Source organism: Schistocerca gregaria, chromosome 8, assembly GCF_023897955.1.
Source record: "Schistocerca gregaria isolate iqSchGreg1 chromosome 8, iqSchGreg1.2, whole genome shotgun sequence".
NCBI lineage: Eukaryota > Metazoa > Arthropoda > Insecta > Orthoptera > Acrididae > Schistocerca > Schistocerca gregaria.
The window spans coordinates 469,658,693-469,685,729 of NC_064927.1; the positions used below are offsets into that span (position 1 = coordinate 469,658,693).

Below are 27,037 nucleotides of genomic sequence, written 5' to 3' on the forward strand. Positions count from 1 at the left end.
CCTATGTGCGACTCAGCATCCCCTCTACATAGTAAGTAGCAACTTTCCTTTTCATAATATTGAGAGATTATACATTTGAATAGATTTTTTGATTGTATAGTTGCAGATATAATAAATGAACTCAACACACGATAAACTGATGAAAAAGCTCAATTTCACATTTTTTGCAAACATCATTTTCTCCCACTGCTTTGAATTGAAGTCTATGGTGTATGGGTGCTTGCACTCTTCTTGTTTTAAGAATTTACCTTTCAAGGAAAGCAGCATAAGTAAATGAAAGCGAATTTAAAATATGAAATGAATTTAAAAAAAAAAAGTGTACTACTGGCTCTTAATGGCTTCTCTAGTTTTCAATCAGTTAAAAAAAGGTAGACTTCTAGCTGATAGCATTTTGTATCTGGTCTCAGAGCCCTAGAAACCTAGAAATAAATACACTTTGTGTAGCTTGAGGATAACCAATCCTAAAACAATAAACAGGTAGCCAAGATCGCAGGAATTCTTTTTATTCCAGGTTTACCGGTTTTTGGCGAATCTAAAGCCGCCATCATCAGATCTAGGGAGGACAGAAAACACTGTAAAAATGGGCTTGGATTCCACTCATATAACATATATACATAAGGTAAGTCTTTCCGCTCCCAGGATTGGAATGACTTCGTTACCCTCTCCCTTAAAACCCACATCCTTTTATCTATCCCTCTCCTTCCCTCTTTCCTGACGAAGCAACCGCCGGTTGCGAAAGCTCGAATTTTGTGTATATGTTTGTGTTTGTTTGTGTGTCTATTGACCTGCCAGCGCTTTTGTTTGATAATTCACATCAACTTTATTTTTAGATACAAATTTAGTTACATACCTTAGGACACATAAGGTTCAACATAAGGCAAACAATGGTGATATTAATAGTTGCCTATAACACGCAGACCTTACAAAACTGTCGTAAGTAGCACATAGGTGTCCAAGAGAGATAGCATTATAAATGTTAAGTGTCTGCATCACATTCAAGCTCAAGCTAAGTACTACTGCAACTCCAGCTCTGTTCTTACACTACAGGTCGCGTCGCGAGATGGCGCTAGCAGAATAGGTTAACAGGCTATACGTGTGTGGTAACACTACATCATTAGGGCTTGTACATAATTCTAGAGATTACGGTATCATGTAAACATATGCAAAATTTATGAAAGCTGCAGTCCTACACAATTTCACATCTCCCTGGTCACATATACGACATACCAAAAAGCAAATGCAAATTTCATGAGAACTGCTGAATTACAGAAATGTACATCTGTCTGGTCCCATACATAATAAGATACGATCATACATAGATATTTTATGGGATCTGTAGGGTTGTACACAGCACATCAGTCTGATGATATATCAAATCTACCGAGAGTATATAGAAATTTTAAGAACATTACAGGGTTACACAGTGCATACCCATCTGGTCATATATAAAAATACCAATAAAACACATCTTGCATATGAGTGCAGATTTTTTCAGTCATATCAAATGCACATCTGCTTGGTTACATATAAAACATAGTCAAAAGAAATGCAAATTTTCTGGGACTGCCGAGTTACACAAGTGCACATCTGTCTGGTCATACACAAAACCTACCAAAAGTCATTTATAAATTTAAGAACATTGCAGGGTTACACAAATGCATATCTGTCTGGTCTTATATTAAAAAACATACCGATAAAATACACATTGCGTATGAGCCTCTGGGTTTTGGTCTTTTCTTGGTTTTGGTCCAGTGATCACCACGTACACCACAGAACAGGTTCTTTTACGACTACATAAGTACATAGTTGACATAAGGTGGCATTACTTTTTGATATTAGTTTTGTAAGATGACCTTGGTTCATTCATATGAGGCTGCCACATAGTTGTACTTCTTATATTAAGTGGTTCTGTTAACACATCTGATGGATTCTCATAAACTCAAGATACTTGCAACTTCATTTTCAAAGTGTAGTGATCTTTGTTTGCTAATGTTTACATTTCCTATTGTAATTTTTCTGCTGTGGTTCTCAGAAGACTAATGAATCATCCAGATCACCTGTTCAGTAAGTAGAAGCTATTACACAAAAGCAAACACTACAAGATGCTGCCATTGTCACAAAGCTTAAATTGTGACACAAAGCCTTGCAATTGCTATAATAATCTATGCTTTTACTCAGGAAAAAAAGCCAACTGAATTATTGAACAATGGAAAATCCAGAATGGAATAACAACAATATGAAAAGGATAGACTGCTATTCCAGGGTGTATACAAGGACATGGAAAACAAATTCCCACATTTTTCCTGGATTTCCCCAGTTAAAAATACGCTTTCTCCCAGGTGAAAACACACTTTTCCTCTGTTAAGTGACAGTATATTTTCCCTTGGAACTGTCAAACGTATCACATAAATGTCTGATCATCTGGGCTTGAAATTCTTCTAAATGCTTGTCATCAAAGAGCTGATTTTTAAATGAGAGTCAAACACTCCGTGGTTTATGAAATTCATCGTATATTCTCACACATAGTTCAACTTGCATAAAAGTAAGTTTACTGTGAAAGTAACACTTTTCAGACCACCATTTGCAATGTTTTCCTGTGACCTGTTAGAAATGGGTTCATTTCAGCAGTTGCCAGAGAGCACCAGATAACAAGTGCCACTGCGTTTGCGCAGCTACAATGACATAGGAGGTCCATATGCTGGTATGTATAAAACATTAAAAGATCTTATGTTATGTCATAAAAGAAAGAAGACATCAGAGGATACTCCAAGAGTATTGGAATTTTGTGAACCATACTAAAATGTGCAAATTTAAAGTGCATACTTAAAGTGCACATTTGTATGTCCAGATTCCCAATGAAGTAGGCCTTGAATTGATATTAAGCTTTTCAATGTGGTTTTTGGCATGTAAATTTTCTTGGAGTACCAGTACTGTATTATCTCATGTTTGGTTCTTTATTACGGCATAATACCATACATGCTAGAAGAAACTATCAAATAGTGTGGAATTAAAAACTTTGTTTCAAATACATTGACTGCCTCAATGGAAAAGATTAATAAAAGCCAAATTTCTTTAGCAAACCAACAAAAAAACTTCATTGTTCTGCAATGTAATTAATACTTGACTGTCAGAAAGGTGGAAATAAAATAAAATCTTAAACTAATAACATATTTTAGACTTCCATAATTATGTGAATGTATTTTAATTCACTTGATAGCTCCCGGCCACAGAAATCCATTTTGTTTTCATTTGACGCATGAGCAGTAAACAAAGAGGAAACAGGAAAATCACTAAATGTAAACACAGCTCACATGGAGACTACCCACTTCCCCACTATAACTCAAGACTGCTCTGCTCATCAGCCTTGGATCTACGATATTTCTGAACTGGGGCAAGACTCAATAGAGGCTCCCCTCCCTCGAATGTTTGATATGGGCCAAAAAAAACGTTCATTTTGTAGCACATATCTTTCTGAAGTCTGATACATAAAACATATGGGTTCGAGGGAATGTAAGAAATGTTATTTGGTCTTAAGTGTACCAAAGTGCAGTGCCATGCTCCCCCACACAGCATTCTTCTATTGCACAACACTGTATTTCACTCTGTGGAATTGAAATGTGTATATTTTGTAATGGATGCCATCAAACTATATTCAGGACAATGGAAATTAAAATAATGTTCTGTGGTACCTCTCCTGCTCCCTGTCTGCTGGTTTGACACCCTGCCACTCTTTTTTTTTTAAAAAAAAAAAAAAAAAAGAAAAGGAAAAAAAAAACCTCGCTATTAATACTAGATGGTATTATTTGTAATCGGGAGAACAAAAGTTCTTCAGAAAATTTGCACTCTTTGTTGCCTATTAGCTAATAACTTTCTGTTTTGTGTGACATAAAATTAAATATAGGATACATAAAACCAGTGCTGTTTTTGTGGGGGAATGCTGGGGGATGCATACCCCTAAACTTTTTCGTTGACAAAATAATTTTTTTTATGATGTTGAGAACTTGAAGAGTGCCAAAGATTTCTTTCATGGACATAAATATTTTATTTCATTTTTTCGTGTTGGTAATTGCAATACAAACGATACCAGTGCAGTTTTTGGTGGGAAAAGCGATGTCATTGACTGTTTCAAGTATTTCAAAGCTGCGGCAACCGTTCTCTACAACTGAATCACTGGCAACCAGTTAAACAAGGATGTAGTGCCCTCGCCAGCTAATAGTGGGCGATGGTAGTGCTAAACAGATATGTGCATGCTCAAATGCCGAGCTACTGATAGATGTCTCTACGGTCCCGCTACATGATGATGTTGATGATGTCATCACTAAAAGCAGACAGGTGGTATCCCATGCTTCAGTTATAAGTAATTTTCGCTGCATTATATCGAATGTCAGAGTACCCTCAAACTTTTTTTTTAGAAAAAAACCACTGCATCAAACCAGTAAAGACAAGAGACAAGCAAAGCAATACACATTTCTTCAAGCCTTAGCACTTAACATTTTTTTCTATCTAATCTTGCTACAGCTTTACATGGCATCCTTTCCTTTGTGCGAAAGAATCTATTACCTCATGAAAGTACATCAAACATTTTGCTACATGAAAAATTAAAATGTTGTTGTATAATACTGAAAAAGATGTTAATACAAGTAGTACCCAAGACTGGTGTGGTTTCTTGAGCTAATTACGTTTGTTTTGTCACCATCTGCTAGATAAAACAAAATGTAGCACACACCAAATAAAAAAGACCGTTTTGGCACAAATGGTCATTTTTATAACACGACAGAATATAATTCATGAAGTACCAACATCAAATGAATTAGGCCTACTACAAGCAAAACGTTTTATGTTAGAAAATAGTTTCACATGTCATTCCATGCTCCAGTTTCTCAAGCATGAAGTAGAAACATGGTAGTATGAAATTTTTATATAAATTTGCAATCGTCATATTCTTCCATAATTTGTGTGATGTCCCCATTTCTTCTCCTTCCTCATTCTACCAAACAATCTTGACATCACTAATTCTGTAACTATTCCTACCACTGTCAAAACTTATTCATCAGTTAACTTCATTAACCCTGCCAGAATCACTGGTTTTGTTACCCCATGATTATTCTCTGGTTAGGCATTGTTATGTGTTAGTACAATGTGTTTTCCGCACTAATTCCAGAATAGAACTTAAGAGGCTGCTAGCCGGGGATTGTACAACTGGCCCTTACTAGTATGGTGGCCGGGCCAAAAATTTTTGTCAAAATTTCATTTCCTTGGATACACCGAGAAGATAATACATAATTTTTCTTACTTGTTATTCTTGTTAGTCATTTATTTCCACTCTTGTAGTCTGAAACTATGGATTCCCCATTTGCAAACCCACTCAACTACATTATCAGACAGTGATTGGCATTCATCCAGTCAGCTTTACACTCCTCAGCTCGTATAGCCCATTTTCTCTGCCGGAATGTTTGTTTCTAGATGCGACGAGGATTCCCCTGACGGAGAAGTCATGTAAACTATGCACGCATTCACAAATCAACTTACGATTCATTCAGAAATCAACTTAGAATGTGTTAAAAAATGTTCAAAATCCAACAGCGATGTGTTTCAAAATCATATAAATAATCTAAAAATTACCAAGCGGGAAAGCGCCGGTAGACAGGATATATTTTTCCCATGTGGAAGTTTCTTTCTATTTTTTTACATCATATAAGTAATCAATAGACAACATGCGCTGGATGCTAGGCGCTTTGTGAAAGAAGATGTTTTTCCTCTAGAATATGAATTTGGGATCTCGCCCCCTCTCCTACATCTGGGCCTGCTGCACATGTGTGAATCTGTAGCTTGGGTGCGTCAGTAAAATTGTTCCCAGTAATATTTAGCTGCTTGCTGCAACTGCTTACATGGCAAGAGATACATTTCTTTAGCCAGAACTGAGAGAAGTTACTCCTCATACATGACTCAACAGCAAATGCGCATGAGCCTGCTCGTAACTGCTAAAATGAATCTAATATAAACAGTTGGGATTTCATGCTCATTGGAGGCAATTTGTTTTTATGAAGTACTGCATAGTATTCCTAAAGCCTTTGACACATTTTGCTGTTGTCAGACACTTGTATGAGCATTGTGTTTTGTTGTTGTGTGTGGAGCATTTCCTTAGGAAATTTAAGTTTCACTTTCGTTTTTTTCTCTTGTTCATGTTTTATTGCTGTAGTATTATTCTGTGGTAGCAGGATACAGTAATATACTTTGTTAGAGTATCGATTCTTACCAGTCAAAATTACAAAAATTTAACTGAAAATGAAAACAATGAAAAATCCCCTGAATTCTAAAAGAATCACAGGTTTTTCTCGGTTTTCTCACGGATGAAAAAATTCCGGATCTCCCGGTTTTTCCGGGTCATATACACCCTGTACTCACTGTACAGAGGAGGTGTTGAGTTGCTAAACATTAAAGCCTTCAGACAAAAAAGTCGTTAATTCATTTAAAAAAAAAAATCTACCCACCAAGCAGCAGCAGAACACACACATAAAAGAAGATTACAATTAGGCAAGCTTTCACAACCTGTGGCTCCTCCTTCAGGCAGGAGGGTTGAAAGGGAAGGAAGAGGGGTGAAGGAAAAGGACTGGAGAGGTCTAGGAAAAGGGGTAGATATTAGAAAAGTCTTTCCTTCTCATCCCGACTGGTAAGTCTCCCCTGACCCTTGGTTCTGGATGACGTTTCCAAAATCTAACCCTTTTCCTAGACCTCTCCAGTCCTTTCCCTACACCCCTCTTCCTTCCCCTTCAACCTTTCTGCCTGAAAAAGGCGCCATTGGCTCCAAAAGCTTACCTAATTGCAACCTTCTATTATGTGTTTGGTATGTTGCTGCTTGGTGAGCAGATTTTTCACCTATCAAATCACATTCACTATTCAAATTTTTGGTATTTCAGGCTGATGTTCAGAACTTACTGAATCAATATTTTGGCTGGGTACCATTCAGAGAGTATAAAGATGAAGTCAGGCTAACTACCAGGTACGCCTTTAAAACCTTCCTAAGTGTCATAACAGCACAGGTGATATAAACATTTTGCATGTCTCTCATATGGTCAGGCAAGCATTTCTTGTTTGTCATTGAAGCGACACAGGCCTCTCTTCATTTAGCATTTAAATACAAGTAAACGATATTGAGTTCTGTGCAACACCACTTGACACAACAATTATTCCAAAGTGTATCTACAATCTTTTGGTGTGATTCCACAAATCTACTTTGGAATTTGTCATCATGGCAACAGTTGTTGATAAATATGTAGAGACGTCCTGCCATTCACATGTTTATAGTGAAAGCCATATTCGTGCTACAACTAGATTCTGAACATTATAAAGAATTTTAATTTTACATTCCAGCAGAAATCTCCCAGCATGCTTAATTTGCTCTTCTGTTTCATATCTTTCTCTAAATATGTTTACGCATTTATTGGTAAGAATAAATATTAATTCTAGTGCAAGTTCTGAGTCATAGCTCACTAGGTCAATATGTACGAAGGTAAGTCAATTATTATCCACAAAGTAGTTATAAAATTTTACTGTAATCAAACATGAAACTTACAAGAACATCATTTTTCGACATAGTCTCCTCGTGTTTCAACGCAATTGGTCCATCGTTGTACAAGCTTCCTGATGCCCTCATAAAAGAAGGTTCTCAGTTGAGCTGCGAGCCAGGAATCCACCCACTTCTTTCACTGCTTGGTCTGAGGCAAATCAATGGCCCCTTAATACCTGTTTGAGTGGACCAAACAAGTGATAGGCAGAAGGGGCAAGATCGGGACTATATGGAGGATGATCCACTACTTCAAATTTGAGTTTCTGGAGCGTTTCAGCAATGTGGGCAGCAGTATGCACATGGGCATTGTCATGCAACAACTAAACAACTTTTGACAGCATTCCTCAGTGTTTTCTTCAAATTGCAGGCTTTAGCCTGGCAGTAAGCATCTCACTGTAATGCACACTGTTTATTGATGTGCCCCTTTGTCCATAATGCACCAGTACTGGACCTTGTGCATCCCAAAAAACCATAAGCATCAGTTTTCCTGCGGACAGTTGGGTCTTGAGCTTTTTTTTTGCATGGCGAATTTGGATGTTTCCATTCCATATTATGCTGTTCACTCTCTGGCTCATAATGATGGATCCATGTTTCATCACTAGTAATGATCCCATCTAAGAAGTTGTCCCCTTTGTTGCCACAATGGTCCAAATGTTTTTTTGCAGATGTCCAAGTACATTTGTTTATGCAACTATGTCAGTTGTTTTGGGACTCATTTTGCACAAACTTTATGAAACCCAAGTCTGTTGTGGATGATTTCATAGGCAGAACCGTGACTAATTTGCACACAATGTACCACTTCATCAATAGTTAATAGTCTGTCTAAGAGAATCATTTCGCATAAACGCTAAATGGTTTCTTCATTTGTGGTGGTAAATGGTCATCCATCTCCTTCATTGTGTGTAACACTTGTGTGACTATTTTGGAATTTTTCAATCCATTTGTAGACACACTATTGTGGCAAAACACTGTCCCCGTACTGTACCGAAAGTCTTCGATGAATTTCGGCCCCTGATGCGCTGTATGACCACAAAAAATAGATCACTGAACATTGCTCTTCTCTGGTGCAAACAGACAGTGGAGCAGCCATGATTAACAGCACAGCAGCGATAACGAAATTTACCTAGCAACTTGAAAATGGTAAAGATATAACAACAAACAAACAAAGCATGCGTCATCAACGTAAAATGACAGTACTACCAAAATAAACAAAAATATATAACTAAACTGCACATAACAATTGACTGACCCTTATATTAGAGAAACTCATCCATCACAACAATATTTCTGAGAACAGGTTTTACCGATGCTACAAAATATTGTTTTTAATTTACAATATGCAATGTTTTACCTCTTTCTCCATAGAGCTTAGAGTAGGTTCCTGAGATGGTGCTGAATGTGTGCTTTTAGCCATCTTAGGATGAATGACAGGAACGGTAGCTGCTGTTTCTGTGACAAATGGTTTCATGGTGTGGTCGAAATGCACTGAAACACAATGTTTTAGGGTCAATTAAAAGATGCTGTTATACAAATGCATATTGAAACAGTAATTTTTACTTGGTAAGTCTATACATTTTGTCCATGAATATTTTTTGTAAACATTTTACTATCACATTTTGTTAGTCTATTCAGCTGTAAATTATAAATTGCCACACTTTATGCAAAAAAAAAAACAAGACTTGTTTAAAAAAAATATCATAAAAGTGTTCCAGAGAACCCGTTCATGTCCATGAACCACAGTGCTTATATTCTGATAAAGAGATAGACGGAAAGTAAGATTAGAGTTTATCAACCCAGCAGCAACCAGGTCATTAGAGATGGAGCATAAAATTGGTCTTAGAAAATATAGGGAAGGAAACTATCCATCCTCTTTGAAAGAAATCATACTGTTGTTTGCATTAAGCTATTTGGGTATACCATGGAAAATCTTAATTTGCATGACCACAGTAGCCCGTTTTTTGGTATGTTCAATACCAGAGTGATACATCAGGTGTAATCATGAAACACAGTAAGACAAATAATTGAAGTTTATATTTAGGTAATGCAATTGTACTTTTATATACCCTTGAGGCTGTATCATATATATGTATTTGTTGACAATGTTGACAATGTATTTGTTGACATGTTAACAATGTGACTGATTAAGTACTGTAACTAGAGGCTTTCTTTGGTAAGTTCAATAAAAGAGTGGTACATTATGTATAATCATGAAACACAGTAAGACAAATAATTGTTGTTTATATTTAAGAAATGCAATTGTACTTTTATATACCCTTGTGTCTGTATTATATATATGTATTTGTTGACAACATCCATACAATCTATACTGTCTACAGATGGATAGAATGAATAAATAAATAAATAAATAAAGGGGACCTAGTGTGACTTTTCAAGCTTTCCCCGTGGATATGTCATTACGAAGTGTCGTATTCATGATCTATGGAACAAGTATTCACAGGTTTGCTGCTGAATGACATTGTGCAAATCCCACAATATTTCCTCAGAGCAACTGTCCAACTTCTTCAGGTGGTTGAACCTTGTTGGTGGCTGGGTACGACTGATATCATCAGTCATACCTAGCCACCAACACGGTTAAACCACCTGAAGATGTCAAAGAGTTGCTCTGAGGAAATATTGTGGAATTTTCACATCACTCAGTGGCAAACCCATGAAGACTATTTACAGGGGATGCATTGTTTAATGTGAACTGCAAGCTACAGAGAAACTCAGAATTTTTCACTTAAACAAACACTGCCAGAGGTGAAAGAACTGGTAAGTGGCATGTAAAAAGTGACTGACTGAGAATCAAACCTGAGACACTTCGATTCAGTCTTGCACTTTGCCACTGAACCACACTGAACTCCTATTTACAATGTTTCAAGAGCAAGTGATAAGTTAATCATGTACAGACATCGTCCAGCACAGTACCTTTCACTGCTGTTGGGACTATGAAGAAAAGATTAGGCTGATCACAGCATGCACAAAGGCATTTAGACAGTTATTTGTATCATACTCCACAAGTGATTAGACCAAGAAGAAACACTGACATGTGGTACCAAACAGTATCTAATAGAAATTTGTATTAAACTGCAAAGCTCTTACTTACCATAACGATAAGAAGAAAGTGGAGTTTGTCCACTCCCACTTGATACTGCAGGAAATACGTCAATGTGCTGGTCCATATTCTCATAATGAGAAGCATCACAACAAATAGGCTGGAAATGAAGAGAATTGTAAGTATCTTTTTATTCATACTGTGAAGATTTGTACGATAAAAAACTAAGCAACTTTGTAGTTTGAGAAATGAATGTAAGCTTGCATGCACATTTTTATGGTAAGCTTACCATTTATTTGCAAGAGATTCCACACAGCCAGAAAAATTCAACTTTAAAAAAGTGAACTTTGTCTACTTTGAAACTAGATTAATTAATGGGAGAATGTATTCCAATATTTGTTAAGGCCTGTCAACTATAAGCATTGAAAGGAGGAAAAAAATGTATAGATCTTTGGCAGCAAGAATGGGAAGTGCCAAGTTGTGGACATGAACATATAAAAGATGAAGAAATCTCATTTTCAAAGTAAGTCATGAAATCTCCTTCTTTAAAGCACTTAATTATTTAAAAATACTTGCTTACTCCTAAATAAAACATTCTATTTGTTTTTTATATGCTAAAAGAGATAAAAATCTGTGTCATCTTACGTAACACAGATTAGGTTCCATATCTGCATCACTTGTGCAATGCGGTGGCCTTCCAATCGGTGATGGTGTAAGCCGTGAGCCAGTTAGTGGTGGGTCAATGAACTCCCCACTGACATGGTTATTGACAGGAGGATCCACTTTCCAGTTGTGAGGAAGTGTGGCGGCATCCAGAGTGGCTGTTGACAGTGAGAGAGGAGCAAACACAGGTTGCCTGGAACCACTGCCCAGTGCTTCTGTACTGCTTTTGCCAGATGGATCCAACAATTTGGCTTTAGGAACTCGTTGAATACTTTCAGGCATCATGGGCGCAGGTGGCAAGATGTTATTAGGTAACCCAGTGCCGGGAACAGGCAGAACAGTTGGGAGGACCTTTGGATCTAGTATCCTTGTGCTGAAGGCTGCTGCAGGCGCTACTGAATGTGCATGAGAATGATGATGGCTTGAATTTTTCCTGTTAGAAAGAAAACATAGGTTTTTCAGTGGACGTATCCTTATATTGGAACACTAGCTTGAATACAATTGCAGAAGATATATAGCAACAATAAAGTTAATGACACATATCCCAGAAAATCTAAAACTAAACTCCTTGATACTACAGTCAACTCAGGACTTAATCTGATAAAGAACTGCTACCTCATCCTTTTTATTAGATGCCTCTGGATGGCTATATTGAATATAACACCTGCTTATAAAACTAGGGCCACTATTTATTTTTTAAGAATCTCCTCAGGTGTCATCACAAGGCTGGACCAATCCTCTTCTAGTCTTCACAGGAAATAAAGACTTCACACTACATCTAAACATATATTTCACTGGACACTGAATGCCAGGATGTATTTTGTATCATGATGACCATCTATATGGCAAGGCAAACAAGACGGTTTGTATGCTTGTGTATGCATCCTAATCTCTCTCATATTATTCCCAGGGTCCTATGCAAGATATACAATGGAGTCAGTAGAAATATTGTAAAACATACATTAAAGACAAATCCTCTAAGCTCATTCAACAAGATTCATGATAACAGAGGCCTCTTTCTCCCAATGATTTCCATTTAAATTCCCTGAACATCTGACATACTGATATGAAGTACTCTTGTCTGTTATAATCCTAACAGAGTGAGTCTGAATTTCTATCAGGTTCATCTGATAAGAACACCAGCACTGTGCCACGTTTTGCAACATACCACACTAATCAATCATCTCAGCAAGTCTGTCATCTAAATGTGTTCCCTAGAGTTGTTTCATATGTCTGTCCCACTTCACATTACTTCTTAACATTAGCCCTCTGCATTGAAGTGATACAACAGATTACTGAAGTCTTCCACTAAAGCTGCATCTAATATCTAGGATTCTTCTTTTTGTTTATCTATATTACCCTGATTTATGCAGCGAGTGACCCAAAACATACAATGGAAACATGGGAAGGTATAAGTTACATATACCTTTTAAAATTGTAAGGTGGAGTTACTTCACTTGCTATGATTCTAGTTTACGTAGATACTCCACAAGCTGTAGTAAGGTGCATGGTGGAGGGTACCCTGCTCCAATACTCCCCTCCTGTTCCACTACCAGATACAGCAAGGAAAAAACAACTGTCTGTATGCCTCTGTATGAACCCTAATTTCTCGTATGTTATCTTCTTGCTCCTTACACGTGATGTATGTTGGAGGGAGCAGAATTGTTCAGCAGTCACCTTCAAATGCTGGTTCTCTATATTTTTTCAATAGTATTTCCCAAAAGGAACACTGCCTTCCCTCCAGGGATTTCCATTTGAGTTCCCAATGCATCTCCATAACACTGAAGTTTTGTTCAAACCTACCTGTAACAAATCTAGCACCTCTCCTCTGAATTGCTTCGATGCATTCCTTCAATCCGACCTGGTACGAATCCCAAACACTCGAGAAGCACTCACGAATAGGTCACACCAGCATCCTATATGCGGTGTCCATTACAGGTGAACCACTCTTCCCTAAAATTCTCTCAATTATCCAAAGTCTACCATCTTCCTTACCTACCATAGTTCTCACATGCCCGTTCCACCTCAAACCACTCTGCAATGTTACGCGCAGATATTTAAACAACTTGACTTGGTCAAGCTGGACACTAGTAATCTGTATCTGAACATTATGAGTTTCTTCTTCCTACTCATCTGCATTAACTTTCATTTTTCCACATTTAGGGCTAGCTGTCATTCATCACATTTGTCTAAGTCATCTTGTATCTTCCTACAGTCACTCAACTTCGACACCTTAACATACACCATCATCAACAAACAATCGCAGACTGCTGCCCACCCTGTCTGCCAAACCAATTAAGTGTATACATAACAACAGCAGGCCTATCACACTTCCCTGTTGCCATTCATCCATAGTTCTCAGTATATCGTGTGAGAAATGGGTAAGCAGAGTTTCGCATGAGCAATGCTTTCTAAAACCGTGCTGATTCATGAACATAAGCTGCTTAGCCTCAAGAAAGATTATTATATTTGAACTGAGAATGTGTTCAAGTATTCTGCAGAGTATAGAAGTGGGGGTATTGGTCTGTAATATTGCAGGTCCATTCTTTTACTTTTCTTATATACTGGAGTCGCCAGCACTTTTTTCCAGTCACTTTCAACTTTGTGCTGGGCAAGCGATTCATGATGAATACAAGCTAGGTGAGGGACCAGAGCTGTAGAGTACTCTTTGTAAAATCAAACTGGGATTCCATCCAGACCTGGTGACTTATTTGCTTTCAAATCTATCAGTTGTTTTCTATGCCAGGTATGCTTATTTCTATGTCACTATGTCATCCTTGTGGGAGTCTGTCTGATGGTCAAATGATGGTATGTTTGTATGGCTCTCCTGCCTGAACAGTTTCTTGAATGTGAAATTTAAAACTTCGGCTTTCGTTTTGCTTTTTTGAACTGCCACCCCCAACTGGTCAACAACAGACTGAATGAAAGCCTTGGACCCACTTAGTGATTTTACATATGACCAGAATTTTCTCGGGTTCTCTGCCAGATCTTTTGCTAAGATGTGACGGTGGTAGTTGTTATGTGCTTCGAGCATATATCTTTTCACAGATGTATGAATCTGTACAACCTTCGCTTGTCGTCATTTGTGCTTAGCCTTCTCGAACCTATAGTGCAACAGCCTCTGCTTCCTCAGCATATTACTAATTTTATTAAACCATGGTGGGTCTTTTCCATCCTTTACCCATTTAATAGGAACATAACTCTCCAGACCACAATTTACAATCTGTTTAAACTTTACCCATAATTCCTCTACATCCATCTTACTGGTACTAAGTGATGCCATTTCACTCTCTCAGTAAGATGTTAATAACTGCTTATCTGCTCTATCTAGCAGAAATACACTCCTAGCCTTCTTGACTGATTTATCCAACTTTTGTAATCACAGTTGCTGTAATGACATCATTATTACTAATCCTTGTTTATATACTGACATTGTCAATAAGGTCCAGCCTATTCGTAGCTACAAGGTCTAAGATATTTCCATTTTCAGTGTTTAGAAATATTTGGCATGATTGTCTGTCTGTAACCCCCGCAATGAATCAATAGACATCCCAATCTAAATGAATCAATAGATATCCCAATCTATACTCAGCAGGTTAAAATCACCTCCAACTAGTATTGAATGGTCTGGGTATTTACATGTTATTGATTGTGGACTTGCTTTGAATGACTAGAACTCTCACAGCAGAATTGGGTGGTTGGTAAAAACATCCAACAATTAACATATATTAAAAACAAAGATTCCAAGACTTACCAAGCAGGAAAGCACCGGTAGACAGGCACAATAAAATAACACACAAACACACACACAAAATTTCTAGCTTTCGCAACCAATGGTTGCTTCTTCAGGAAAGAGGGAAGGAGAGGGAAAGACGAAAGGATGTGGGTTTTAAGGGAGAGGGCAAGGAGTCATTCCAATACCATATTTGAAAATATGTCTGCTTGTGTCTGTATATGTATGGATGGATATGTGTGAGTGTGTGCGCGAGTATATACCTATCCTTTTTTCCCCCTAAGGTCAGTCTTTCCGCTCCCGGGATTGGAATGACTCCTTACCCTCTCCCTTAAAACCCACATCCTTTCGTCTTTCCTTCTCCTTCCCTCTTTCCTGAAGAAGCAACCGTTGGTTGCGAAAGCTAGAAATTTTGTGTGTGTGTTTGTGTGTTATTTTATTGTGCCTGTCTACTGGCGCTTTCCCACTTGGTAAGTCTTGGAATCTTTGTTTTTAATATATTTTTCCCATGTGGAAGTTTCTTTCTATTTTATTTACAACAATTAACTTAGTTTCACCTACTCCTCTTATAAGCAACCAGATAACTTCACTGTTACACTCAACTTTGACCTCAATAGAGACAACATTTTTGTCAAATGCTGTGAATGCTCCCCCTCCTATGGCCTCTAATCTGTCTTTCTGATATATGTTCCACAACTTGCTAAACATCTCAGAGCTTTCCACTTCAGGTTTCAGCCAGCTCTCAGTCCCAAGAATAATTTGAGCATGAGAACTTTCTTGGAGGGCAGTAAATTTGGGAACTTTATTACAAATAATGCAACAGTTTATTGATAAAATTGTGACAGTCGAAGTGTCTTTGGTTCATTAGCTAAACTATTTTTCCCCTTATTAACAAGAGCCAATATTATCCAGAATGAGATTTTCACTCTGCAGCGGAGTGTGTACTGATATGAAACCTAGTCTCGGTCCAGCATAGTTTTAATCTGCCAGGAAGTTTCATGCCAATATTATGTTTAGCCAAAACTGATAAATTAATATTTCTACAACTTTAACATTACTTTATTATTCATGTGGTAGTTTTCAGTCTGCCGAGTCTTGCCGTATATTTAGATTTGCATAAAACACTTTTGTTTAAGATATATCAATAACTGAAATTATCCCATTAGCATGTAGTCATCAGAATAGTGTGGGCTAATAATAGTTTCTGCACAAAAAGATCTAACTCATTGGATACCCATAATTTTCCACTTTTCAGTAGCCCATTTCAGTTTTTCAGAAACTCATTCATTTACAAATTATCTGTAACTAAAGTGTGGGCACAACCAAAATTATTTTTGTTGTTTAACCCTTTACACTTGTTTGGTTCCAGGATTTCACTTTGTACTCTTGTCACCATAATTGCTCTAAACCTGATAATGCCTTTCATCTAAGAACTGTTCGTAAGTGACTATTGTCTCATGAACTGTCATCTGTGGAAATTTGATGCTTACAAGATAAAGTTTCCACTGACAATAATGTCAAAATGTAAGTGCTAGTGTGGTGGTTGTGAAACATAAACAGACGTGTAAAGCAAACTGGTCATCACTCAAATGTGATTTAATGGTGCTGAACTGCAAGACCACCATCTAAAAAACTTTCAGGATATGAGACTTCAATTCTGTGTGCACCAATAAGGAACTTTAAAATATAATCAGATTAGCGTACTTACAACCTGTAACTGATGCAAAACATGAGAGCCAAGCCAACAGACTAATGGTGAAGCAGTGTTTAACAACAATGTCAAATATATAGAAAAAATAGCTGGTGGTGCACTGATATAAGTTGCAGCTCAAAAAAATGTTGGCTGACAGTTCTACTTGTCCTTCTAAATTCACTTTGCTGCTTGTCACCATCTGTTAATTTTTACAAATTCTCCTCCGAGCCTTTTATTGTATTTTTCAGCATCCAGTAACTCGATGCCTTTACAATTGGTTCTGACTTCTTAACAAGTTATCATATGATTGGAATATGTTACATAGTGGCTCATAAAACCACAACTCTGACTGGCTGATTAGATTCTCTCTATTTGTATTTAGTTATTTGTACATATTCATGTTTAGTCCTGTGGTAGCTTATACAGATATAGCAAAATTACAAATAATATAATCTACATTTAATTTGCCAAGCATAACCTGTCTCTGTTCCATATAATATATTTATTATCAAGGGTAAGGTAAACATATGTTTATAAATTTACTATCATGTGGAAACATGAGCAAACATTAAGTTGAGAAACACAATAAGGAAAATATCTCATCAGTATCATGAAACTAACATTGACTTACCCATGGTAGTAGTTACCTAGAGGCCTCCTTTGTATTTCCAGAAAATATAACGTTGCCATTGCCACAAGGCTGTGAACAAAAGTAGTTTCCAGTATCAGTTACAAACTTGTAGTAGCTCCTAGAATATCAATAAAAGAAATAAAGTGGTGCCTTACCAAAGTGCCATAATTAGAACTAATACTATGATTGTTATCTGGATGAATTTATTGGACCATGGCAATGAGTCAACTTCTTCCTTGTGATGACATCGCCTATGTCTCACGGAAATGTTTGTTGCTTTACTGGTTACTGCAAAGATAAAATGCATCTCACTATAAGTCTTTGTATTGAGGGTTACCTTCAGGACACACAGAAATGAGAACAGAGCAATAAGACAGCAGATAACTCATACAGCACATGATACATATGTACAGAAATGCGAAGTAGAAAGGACATCTAGGTTCGAGTATCAGAGTTCATATTATGCTCATATTCATAAGATTAAAAGTTATGCAGAAGCTCATTGGAATTATTTTCTGGAACATGTAGCATGCTGGCTTTTTTGCATTTAGGCAAATAGTGTGTGGTCTCTTAAGAATACAACGCTAGCTTGGGTAAAGAAAATGACAGATGAGAGCTCACTTACAAGAGCAGTTTTTTGTGCAACTGTGAGTCATGATTTGGGGTAATGGTGATAACCAATACGTTTACAACTGAAGAGAGTAGGGCATGTGAATAAGCCCTATATTTATGTATGAAATATTTCAGTATTCATGACGAGGGCTAGTGGTGTGGGGAGGAGTCAGCATTAGTGGAGGTATTGATGGCCACATCATCAGAAATATTGTTTGATAGCCCAAAGGTATGATGATCAGATTTAGAGGCCTTTACCACTATATCTAAAAACAAATTTTGTTATACCTGGATCAGATTAACAAAGAGACTGATAGTTAGTTATTACAGGACAGTTACCATAGTGACAACCAATCAGTGTGGTAGCTTGCTCATGCCTACTGTCCTCTGCACCATTGTCATATCACTCTGCTAACTCAGGTTGCAGTTACCACGGTCAGTTGCAGAGGAAGCTTGCAGCCGGTAACATAAAAATTGTGATTCACTTTCACTGTTTGCATTCTTCCTTTGTGTGGTATGTTCATTTTATACAACACAATGTCATAAACTAGTGAAAGGGGACAGGAAAGTGATAAGACTATTAACACCCTGGTAAGCAAACCAAGTACTGCACATTAACAAGCAGCATGTGACTGTATCCAGAAAGGAAACACCCAGTTGTTGCTGCCACTGCCAACTGTGTGCTCAGATGAACCTGAGCCAAACATGTCACACCCTGCCATACTCAACTGTCAATAAGCTTGTTAAATAGCTCAAGGTGTAAACAGAAGCATACATAATTATCATTTGATTTTTCAGAGTTCTGGAAATAATTTGGACTGTAACCTCAACTACACAATTGAGGATGATATTAGGTAAATCATTGGGAATGCTCCCCATATTTATGTGAAGACTGTGTCACTCAATACTACACAATAAACCCTGGAGGAAGCATTCTGTTGAAAGTGTAAGTGTAGAGCCACATCATGCCACAATTTGAATCATCTGCATTTGAATGTTTCCTATAAGAAGTTACTTGACTACTAATTTCTATAGTGGTGTCTGTCCACCCCTGAGATTTCTGACGTCAACACTGGCCCATTCAGATAAAATTTTATGAAAGACCAAGTAGCTAGATAAAGATATTCACACTTCCAACATTCAGTGCAAAAACAAACAGTAGCCTGGACAACACAGAAGATAATGCTCATAATAAGTTAGGATTTTCCAACAGAGCATAAGAAGCTCTTCTTAAATGGGAAATATAATTATAGGCAATTGAACAATCTTAAGGTAATTCCACATACATACTGTACGCAACAGAAAATCATTTGCAAGTCATGAAAACTGAACAGGTGCAGCTAGATAGATACTTGTCCATATCTCGTTACTGCAGTCATAAGTAAGAAAATGGAGAGTCACACTGACAGTGTACAGTGTACAGTGTACAAGACATCAACAGCAAATGTTTTAAACTTCATAAATGAGAAAGGGTACTGAGAATACTTAGTAGAAATAACTGGAAAGTAATTGTAAATGAAAATGCCAATACTGATTTAATTTTGGATGGTTATGATCGAGAGCACACAGAATGCTGATGTTCAGCCTTGATTTGAAATCCACAGTAACATTCCCAACAAGAGCAGAAGGAAACTGTATAAAAGCAACTGATAATTTATTTCTAAATTGAACTGTTTTTCATGAAATAGGTGGGAGACTCATAAGTGGTTTGTCTGACGGTAGCAATAAAAGATCCCCATCAGTGAGGTTTAATTATGAAGGAAAACATACAGTTTCACAGAATCAAGAATGCTGACTCAGATGCTGGATGAACACGGGGAATATGTTCACCGAGGATAAAGAGCAAATGAGAAACTCATTTATTGACAAAAATATTCTTACAATACTATGAAACTAGTTTTCTGCAACAGGTTAAGAAAATTAGAGTCAAAACTAAGAATAAGGGTGGCTAGCCAATAACAAATGGGGCCAAAGTTTTTAGCCTGGAAGAGAGAGTTTTATTTAATGTGAAAGACCATCTCTGATCCAGAATTACCGGATCACTACAAGCAGTACTGCATTACTTCTGCATTACTTCTTAGATGCTTTCTTAGGCAAGCACCTAGTGAAATTACCTACTGACACCAGTCTTTCTGTGTCCTTGCTAAACCAATTTACCTATTTAATTTCAGGGATACTGCCCTGGCAGGCAGCCTACACAAACCTGTGGGCCTAAAGACACTGCCAGGCGCCCTTACTACGAAAACAACCCATTTTACTTATTTACAGTAAAGTCACTCATCCAGCAAATTTTCTATTGGTAATTGACTCCAAAGTGGACAATATTTTTGCAACAGATCCTTTTCATGCAGTTGGATTAATGCCTCATGAAATGAAATCCAAAGGACCTAGCATCTCCTTAAAGTAAGTTTCTCTGTGATAAATAAGCTGGTTTAGGAAAGACAACATGATTCAAAGCTGTTCAAAGCTGAAAGGTGTTAGCTGTCCTGTGATCCTTCAAAGCTCAACCAGCAACACTGGCTGTAATTGAGATCCTAAAAATGGGACTGGACAGACTCACGCCCACAATCAATGGGTAAAAACAGACAAATCCAGCAGCACTTAAAGACTTTTTGCTGATTTCAAAGAGATAGTAAATACACAAGCAGATCTGGAAACTTGGAGATGATATGTCTGCCACCTGTGCATGTTGTCACCAAGGCCTCTCCCTTCTGAGTAGGCAACCTGGTGCATGCCAAGAAACTCAGACACTAGCCAACCTGGATCTATGGGGTGATCTCCACCCATCAAGTAGCCATGATAACCCATAGCCTCCAGCACTACGAAAATTAACTTCTCCTCCTCCATCCTGGTAAGCAGCTGTACAAGTATGTTTCCCTGTCAGAGGACCTTCAGGTCCCATGGTGACTCAGCAACTTCCATCAATATAGCCTGCCCCGCCTTTCCCAATAATCCCCACATACAGTGATCCACTGCCTCTGATGGTGGCTGCACCTACAGATCATGCATTCTTCTACTCTGGCAGTAGCTGCCATAAAGGGGATGGAAGGATGGTGGCAGGGGGGGGGGGGGGGGGGGCAGGACATTACTACGGAAATGGACTAGCTGGTGCAACATTACTCTTTACTATTATTGGACACCATGGTGCCATTACTCAGATCACACTGGTCATCAGCAGCACCCTCTGAAGAGACCATGTCATAATTCAGCCAAGGGCTGGCCTGAATCAGTGATGAAGAGATATGAGTGTGCAGCAAAGAGTGCTGTCAGTTTGGTGAGTGTGTTTATGTTGCAGATTATTTTTTATGGGTGGAACTTCAATATGGTGTGGACTGGACTTTGCTTTGGAATACAGACTTGGTAGCTTGCACCACTTCTGAGGAGCATCCTGTATGCAGGCTGGTTCATAATTTCTATTACAGGCTTCTAGGGGTTGTAGAGGGGACTTAGTAGACAAAATTTTGATAGGAACCCATTTCTGGAAATGTACCATTTAGATATAAAATAAATTGGAAAATCAGGGCACTTTCAAATCTCCCACTTCACTGTGCACTAGAGAGCCACATCATCAGTCCCTGCTGTAATTATGACATCACATGCCATTTTTGTTTGACTACAACAGCAGTGAGAATCTGGCACATTCCAAACTAGAAATCCGTGGTACTCCATGGATCCACTACACTGTCAACTTTGAAGAGGGTGTCATTCATCATGTGGAAGAAAACTTCATGGTGAGTACTCAAAGCATTGCCTATGTCATGGACTCCTGTAGAGTGCACAGATCAGACCTCATTGTCCCCACTGTGTGCACACCATGAAGTGAGAGATTTGAAAGTCACCTGATCTTAAAACTTATTTTACACACATGGTACATTTCTGGACATGGCTTCCTTATCAAAACTTTATAAACTAAATCCCCCTACACCCCATAAAAGCAAGTAATATAAATTACAAAACACCCTGTATGTCTCTTGTAAATGAACTGGGGTGAGTCCCATCTAGCTTTTGACAAAGCAGTAAATGTTGCTTGTTAATGTAAAAGATGGAAGGAATGGAAGAACAGGGTCTTCAAAATTTAAGAGTCAACAGGACAACATCTTTTCATTTCTAATCATCTTACCTGTTGAGATGCTACTGGCTGTGCTTTTCAGACTATCCAAACGTTTTAATTTGACAAGTTTCTTGTTCATTCTTTCCAGTTCATCAATTCTTGTTTCAAGATTATCAGTGACTTTGCACAGTTCCTTAACAGCACCGACATTTTCCATAAAGATGCGTTCCTGTGCCAGACATAAATGTGTAATCAGCATGTCTTAGCAGTACACATTACCCTATTAGGTGAGTTGCAAATTGAGAAAAATCTGTTATGACTACACTGAAGTTATGTCTGATGTTTACCTTGTTTACAACAAGAAAGTTTTCAATACGTTGCCCTGAAGGGAGAACAATGTCCCCAGCCGGTCGTACCGCATCTGGTATTACTTGCTGCACCTCTTGAGCAATGACACCAGTATCAACTACAGGTGTACAGCTTGTTACATCTAATCCTGTAAGGCCAGCATGCTGCGCAAATTCTGGTGCTACACAATATCTCACTACTCTAAGCTGCTTCACATTGTGGAGTTGTTTACGAGTATCACACTGAAATAGAAAAAGGAGAAGAAACAGATTAACAGTCTGTGGCACTAAAATGTATGGTTTAATCATAGCAAGGAAATATGCAGTGAAATTGAGATGCCTTATAATGACATGAAATATGTTAGTTAATGGCATTTCAATTCTAAAGAATACATAAAAATTGTATACTTCACTATGTTGATTTAAAAAAAAAAAAAAAAAAAAAAAAAAGCATCACTGGATGCAGATAAGGTGAGGTGTGGTGAACACACCACTCTACTGGCCATTGTCAGTCTTTGAGACTGTGAGACTGGAGCCGCTGCTTCTCAATCAAACAGCCCTTCAATTTGACTCATAAGGGCTGAGGGCACCCTGCTGGCTAACAGTTCTCGGCGGACTGGACGGTCACCCATCCAAGTGTTAGCCAAGCCTGACAGTGCTTAAATTTGGTGAAATGATGGGAACCAGTGGTACCATTGCGGCAAGGGCATTGGCTATGTTGATTATAGTACAGTAAAAATATAAAATTCAGCATAATACGCAATATAACGCAAATGTGGCATATGCTCGGTTTAGAAACTGTTTAAATATCTCAATGGAAGAAAGAGAAGAATGCTGTCATAAAACAATGTTATGGTGTTTTGCTTGAGAGTTGTTCAACTTTTGTAATAAATGAATAGTTCTATTTTCTGAAGGCAATGGCACACAAGCACCTTATTAAGATGTGGAATCTAGAGATTTGAGATCTCTTTTCTCCATATGTTAATTTTTCAGGTCTGCTTTGGTTGTGATGTTTTCAGTGGGTGTAATGAGATTTTACTTTCATATTACTCATAGAAGTCATGTTATGTAACAAGGATGCCTGACAGAGAAAACAACAACTTAAATTCAGAAATAAGAGGGATTGAAATAAGGGTTTTTTTCCTATGAGGCTGTCCCATGAAGTATAGGAGAAAAAGATACAACAATAGCTATCTTTAATTTTCAGATTTATATTTCACTGCAAAAAAAATTATTCAGAGATCTATAAAACATTTGCTCTAAATGTAGAATCTACAGCTGATTATTCAAGTGAATTATTCCGTATACACTCCTGGAAATGGAAAAAAGAACACATTGACACCGGTGTGTCAGACCCACCATACTTGCTCTGGACACTGCGAGAGGGCTGTACAAGCAATGATCACACGCACGGCACAGCGGACACACCAGGAACCGCGGTGTTGGCCATCGAATGGCGCTAGCTGCGCAGTATTTGTGCACCACCGCCGTCAGTGTCAGCCAGTTTGCCGTGGCATACGGAGCTCCATCGCAGTCTTTAACACTGGTAGCATGCAGCGACAGCGTGGACGTGAACCGTATGTGCAGTTGACGGACTTTGAGCGAGGGCATATAGTGGGCATGTGGGAGGCCGGGTGGACGTACCGCCGAATTGCTCAACACGTGGGGCATGAGGTCTCCACAGTACATCGATGTTGTCGCCAGTGGTCGGCGGAAGTTGCACGTGCCCGTCGACCAGGGACCGGACCGCAGCGATGCACGGATGCACGCCAAGACCGTAGGATCCTACGCAGTGCCGTAGGGGACCGCACCGCCACTTACCAGCAAATTAGGGACACTGTTGCTCCTGAGGTATCGGCGAGGACCATTCGCAACTGTTTCCATGAAGCTGGGCTACGGTCCCGCACACCGTTAGGCCGTCTTCCGCTCACGCCCCAACATCGTGCAGCGCGCCTCCAGTGGTGTCGCGACAGGCGTGAATGGAGGGACGAATGGAGATGTGTCGTCTTTAGCGATGAGAGTCGCTTCTGCCTTGGTGCCAATGATGGTCGTATGAGTATTTGGCGCCGTGCAGGTGAGTGCCACAATCAGGACTGCATACGACCGAGGCACACAGGGCCAACACCCGGCATCATGGTGTCGGGAGCGATCTCCTACACTGGCCGTACACCTCTGGTGATCGTCGAGGGGACACTGAATAGTGCACGGTACATCCAAACCGTCATCGAACCCATAGTTCTACCATTCCTAAACCGGCAAGGGAACTTGCTGTTCCAACAGGACAATGCACGTCCGCATGTATCCCGTGCCACCCAACGTGCTCTAGAAGGTGTAAGTCAACTACCCTGGCCAGCAAGATCTCCGGATCTGTCCCCCATTGAGCATGTTTGGGACTGGAAGAAGCGTCGTCTCACGCGGTCTGCACGTCCAGCACGAACGCTGGTCCAACTGAGGCGCCAGGTGGAAATGGCATGGCAAGCCGTTCCACAGGACTACGTCCAGCATCTCTACGATCGTCTCCAGGGGAGAATAGCAGCCTGCATTGCTGCGAAAGGTGGATATACACTGTACTAGTGCCGACATTGTGCATGCTCTGTTGCATGTGTCTATGTGCCTGTGGTTCTGTCAGTGTGATCATGTGATGTATCTGACCCCAGGAATGTGTCAATAAAGTTTCCCCTTCCTGGGACAATGAATTCACGGTGTTCTTATTTCAATTTCGAGGAGTGTATTTTAATTACAGGAGGTATTATACATAATATAAAACTAGTAAATATCTCTGTATGCTAGGTCTTACGCGTAATAAGATTTGCAAAAATTTCAACACGCAATTCAAGTAAATCCAGACTCAGGGGATGATCAGAACACTGTATCAGAAATAAATGAGTGAGATGGAGACAGAAGACCAACCCCACCCAAAGGCCTACAAAGATCAATGTGATGTCAAGCACAACCAGTAAAGAGATATAAAATAAGGTAGAAACATAAAAGTAAGCAACAGCAAGCCTCATAGTTATCAAAGAAATGGAAGAAAATGATCAGTCTCTTGTGAATTGGTTTCTTACCCCAAGGCATTTTAGCTCATACAGGACACACAGTACCAGTAATTTGTGTACAAAATTTCTTTAAAGAAATATTCAAACTAGCTGAGTATTTGGCATTGCCTGGTATGTATTTATTTCAATTGTGTTGGTCCATTTCCTTTTTCCCTCTATCTCTGGCCATCTTCTCTGCTCCCTCTCTGACCACCTCCTTCCCTCTTTCCCTCCATTCACCTCCACCAAATTCCACTCTCTGTCCATCTCCTCCTGCCCATCTCTCTGCCCACCTACTACCCCTCCGTTTCTCTCCTCCCCATTTCTCTGTCCATGTCCTCCTTCCCTCATACCTCCTGAACCATGTATCATACAATGGTGTAGTTTTGTAGGGACATTCAGTAGCATATGTGGATACTATCTGTGAAATGTGTTGTGAATAGACTTAGCAGCAAAGAAGCAATAAATGTAAAAGTCACAACATCATGACTGATGAGAGAGTTCCACTGCATGCACAGTGAAAATGTAGTGAGTGAGAAACTTTTTCCCTTTCGTCATTTTGTGCTTTTGTCAGTGAGCAGAAGTTCTGTAAAGATGTACAATTATGTGAGAAGTTTTTTCCAAGAAGTGCTCTTGTTCTCAAATACTGAATGAATAAAATCTGGTTATTCATGTATCACAGCCTACACTTCTTTTTCACCCCCACCCCCATCCCTTTGATAGATAGGTTTTTCTTACCCCCACAGCGATTCTTTCCAGACAGTGATACCACATTTGGCTGAAATTGGTCCAGTGATTTTGGAGAAGATGTAGGACATACATACATACATACATACATACATACATACATACATACACACACATGTATATTTTTATAGTATGTATGAATATCTTTTTCCATGATCCAATTTTGAGGAAATATGGCCTATATAGTGCCCCTGGCTATGCTGAAGTTACCAGTGCAAACACAATAGTTTTGGAGATTAGCGTGTTCAAAGACAAACAGACAGACATGACAGTTTCACAGATTTATTATTAGTATTGATTTATGGTTCGTGCAAACCACGTACACTTGAAAATTTGACCCTGGTAATAATTGTTTGTGTTATGACTGACATACCTCATTTGAAAGCCCTCATTTCTTTTTTTCTAAAGAACAACTTATCTTCACTGAAACTTACATAACTACAAAACTATCTTTGCTCAAAATTTTGAAACAGATTGTTTGAGTCTGATAAAGTAAACCTTTAAAAAATATAATGACAGTCTCGTGTATCTCTAATTTTTAAGTTTACAAAAATATATACTTTTACTGAAATAGTTCTGGAATATTCGAATTGGTTATACCAGTTCCCAGAAAAATCTTGGTGGGTTTTGATAATACCAGGAAATAAAAGTATGCTGTTAGCTAGGCCATAGGCAGTTCTGGTTCAGCATGTGAAGAATACATTTAAATGTATTTCATGTTCAGTAAAGTTACATGAAGTCAATCATCTGCATCATTATGAACAGTTGCTCATTAAATTAGAATCCCCAAAGTCTCTGGAATACCCCATGCTGGTCTGTTTGTGATGATATGTGAGCTGAAAATCAACTGTGGTGGTGCTCTTGAGAACCTTAAAAATTGTTTAAGTTCCCGGAAATCATTGA

The 27,037-nt window shown here is 38.6% G+C and overlaps 1 protein-coding gene across 14 annotated transcripts in view; it reads right to left on the bottom strand.

The window, feature by feature from the left end:
- LOC126284467 (myelin regulatory factor) overlaps window positions 1-27,037 on the bottom strand; it is a 1,300,448-nt gene that overhangs the window by 29,509 nt on the left and 1,243,902 nt on the right. For all 14 annotated transcript variants that reach the window (XM_049983414.1, XM_049983413.1, XM_049983418.1 and 11 more), the window contains 7 exons: window positions 22,353-22,595; window positions 22,075-22,234; window positions 17,498-17,630; window positions 17,343-17,411; window positions 11,268-11,718; window positions 10,674-10,782; window positions 8,919-9,052 (listed from right to left, as the gene is read on the bottom strand). In XM_049983414.1, coding sequence (XP_049839371.1) covers window positions 8,919-9,052; window positions 10,674-10,782; window positions 11,268-11,718; window positions 17,343-17,411; window positions 17,498-17,630; window positions 22,075-22,234; window positions 22,353-22,595 — 1,299 coding nt within the window. The remainder of the gene's footprint in view (window positions 1-8,918; window positions 9,053-10,673; window positions 10,783-11,267; window positions 11,719-17,342; window positions 17,412-17,497; window positions 17,631-22,074; window positions 22,235-22,352; window positions 22,596-27,037) is intronic.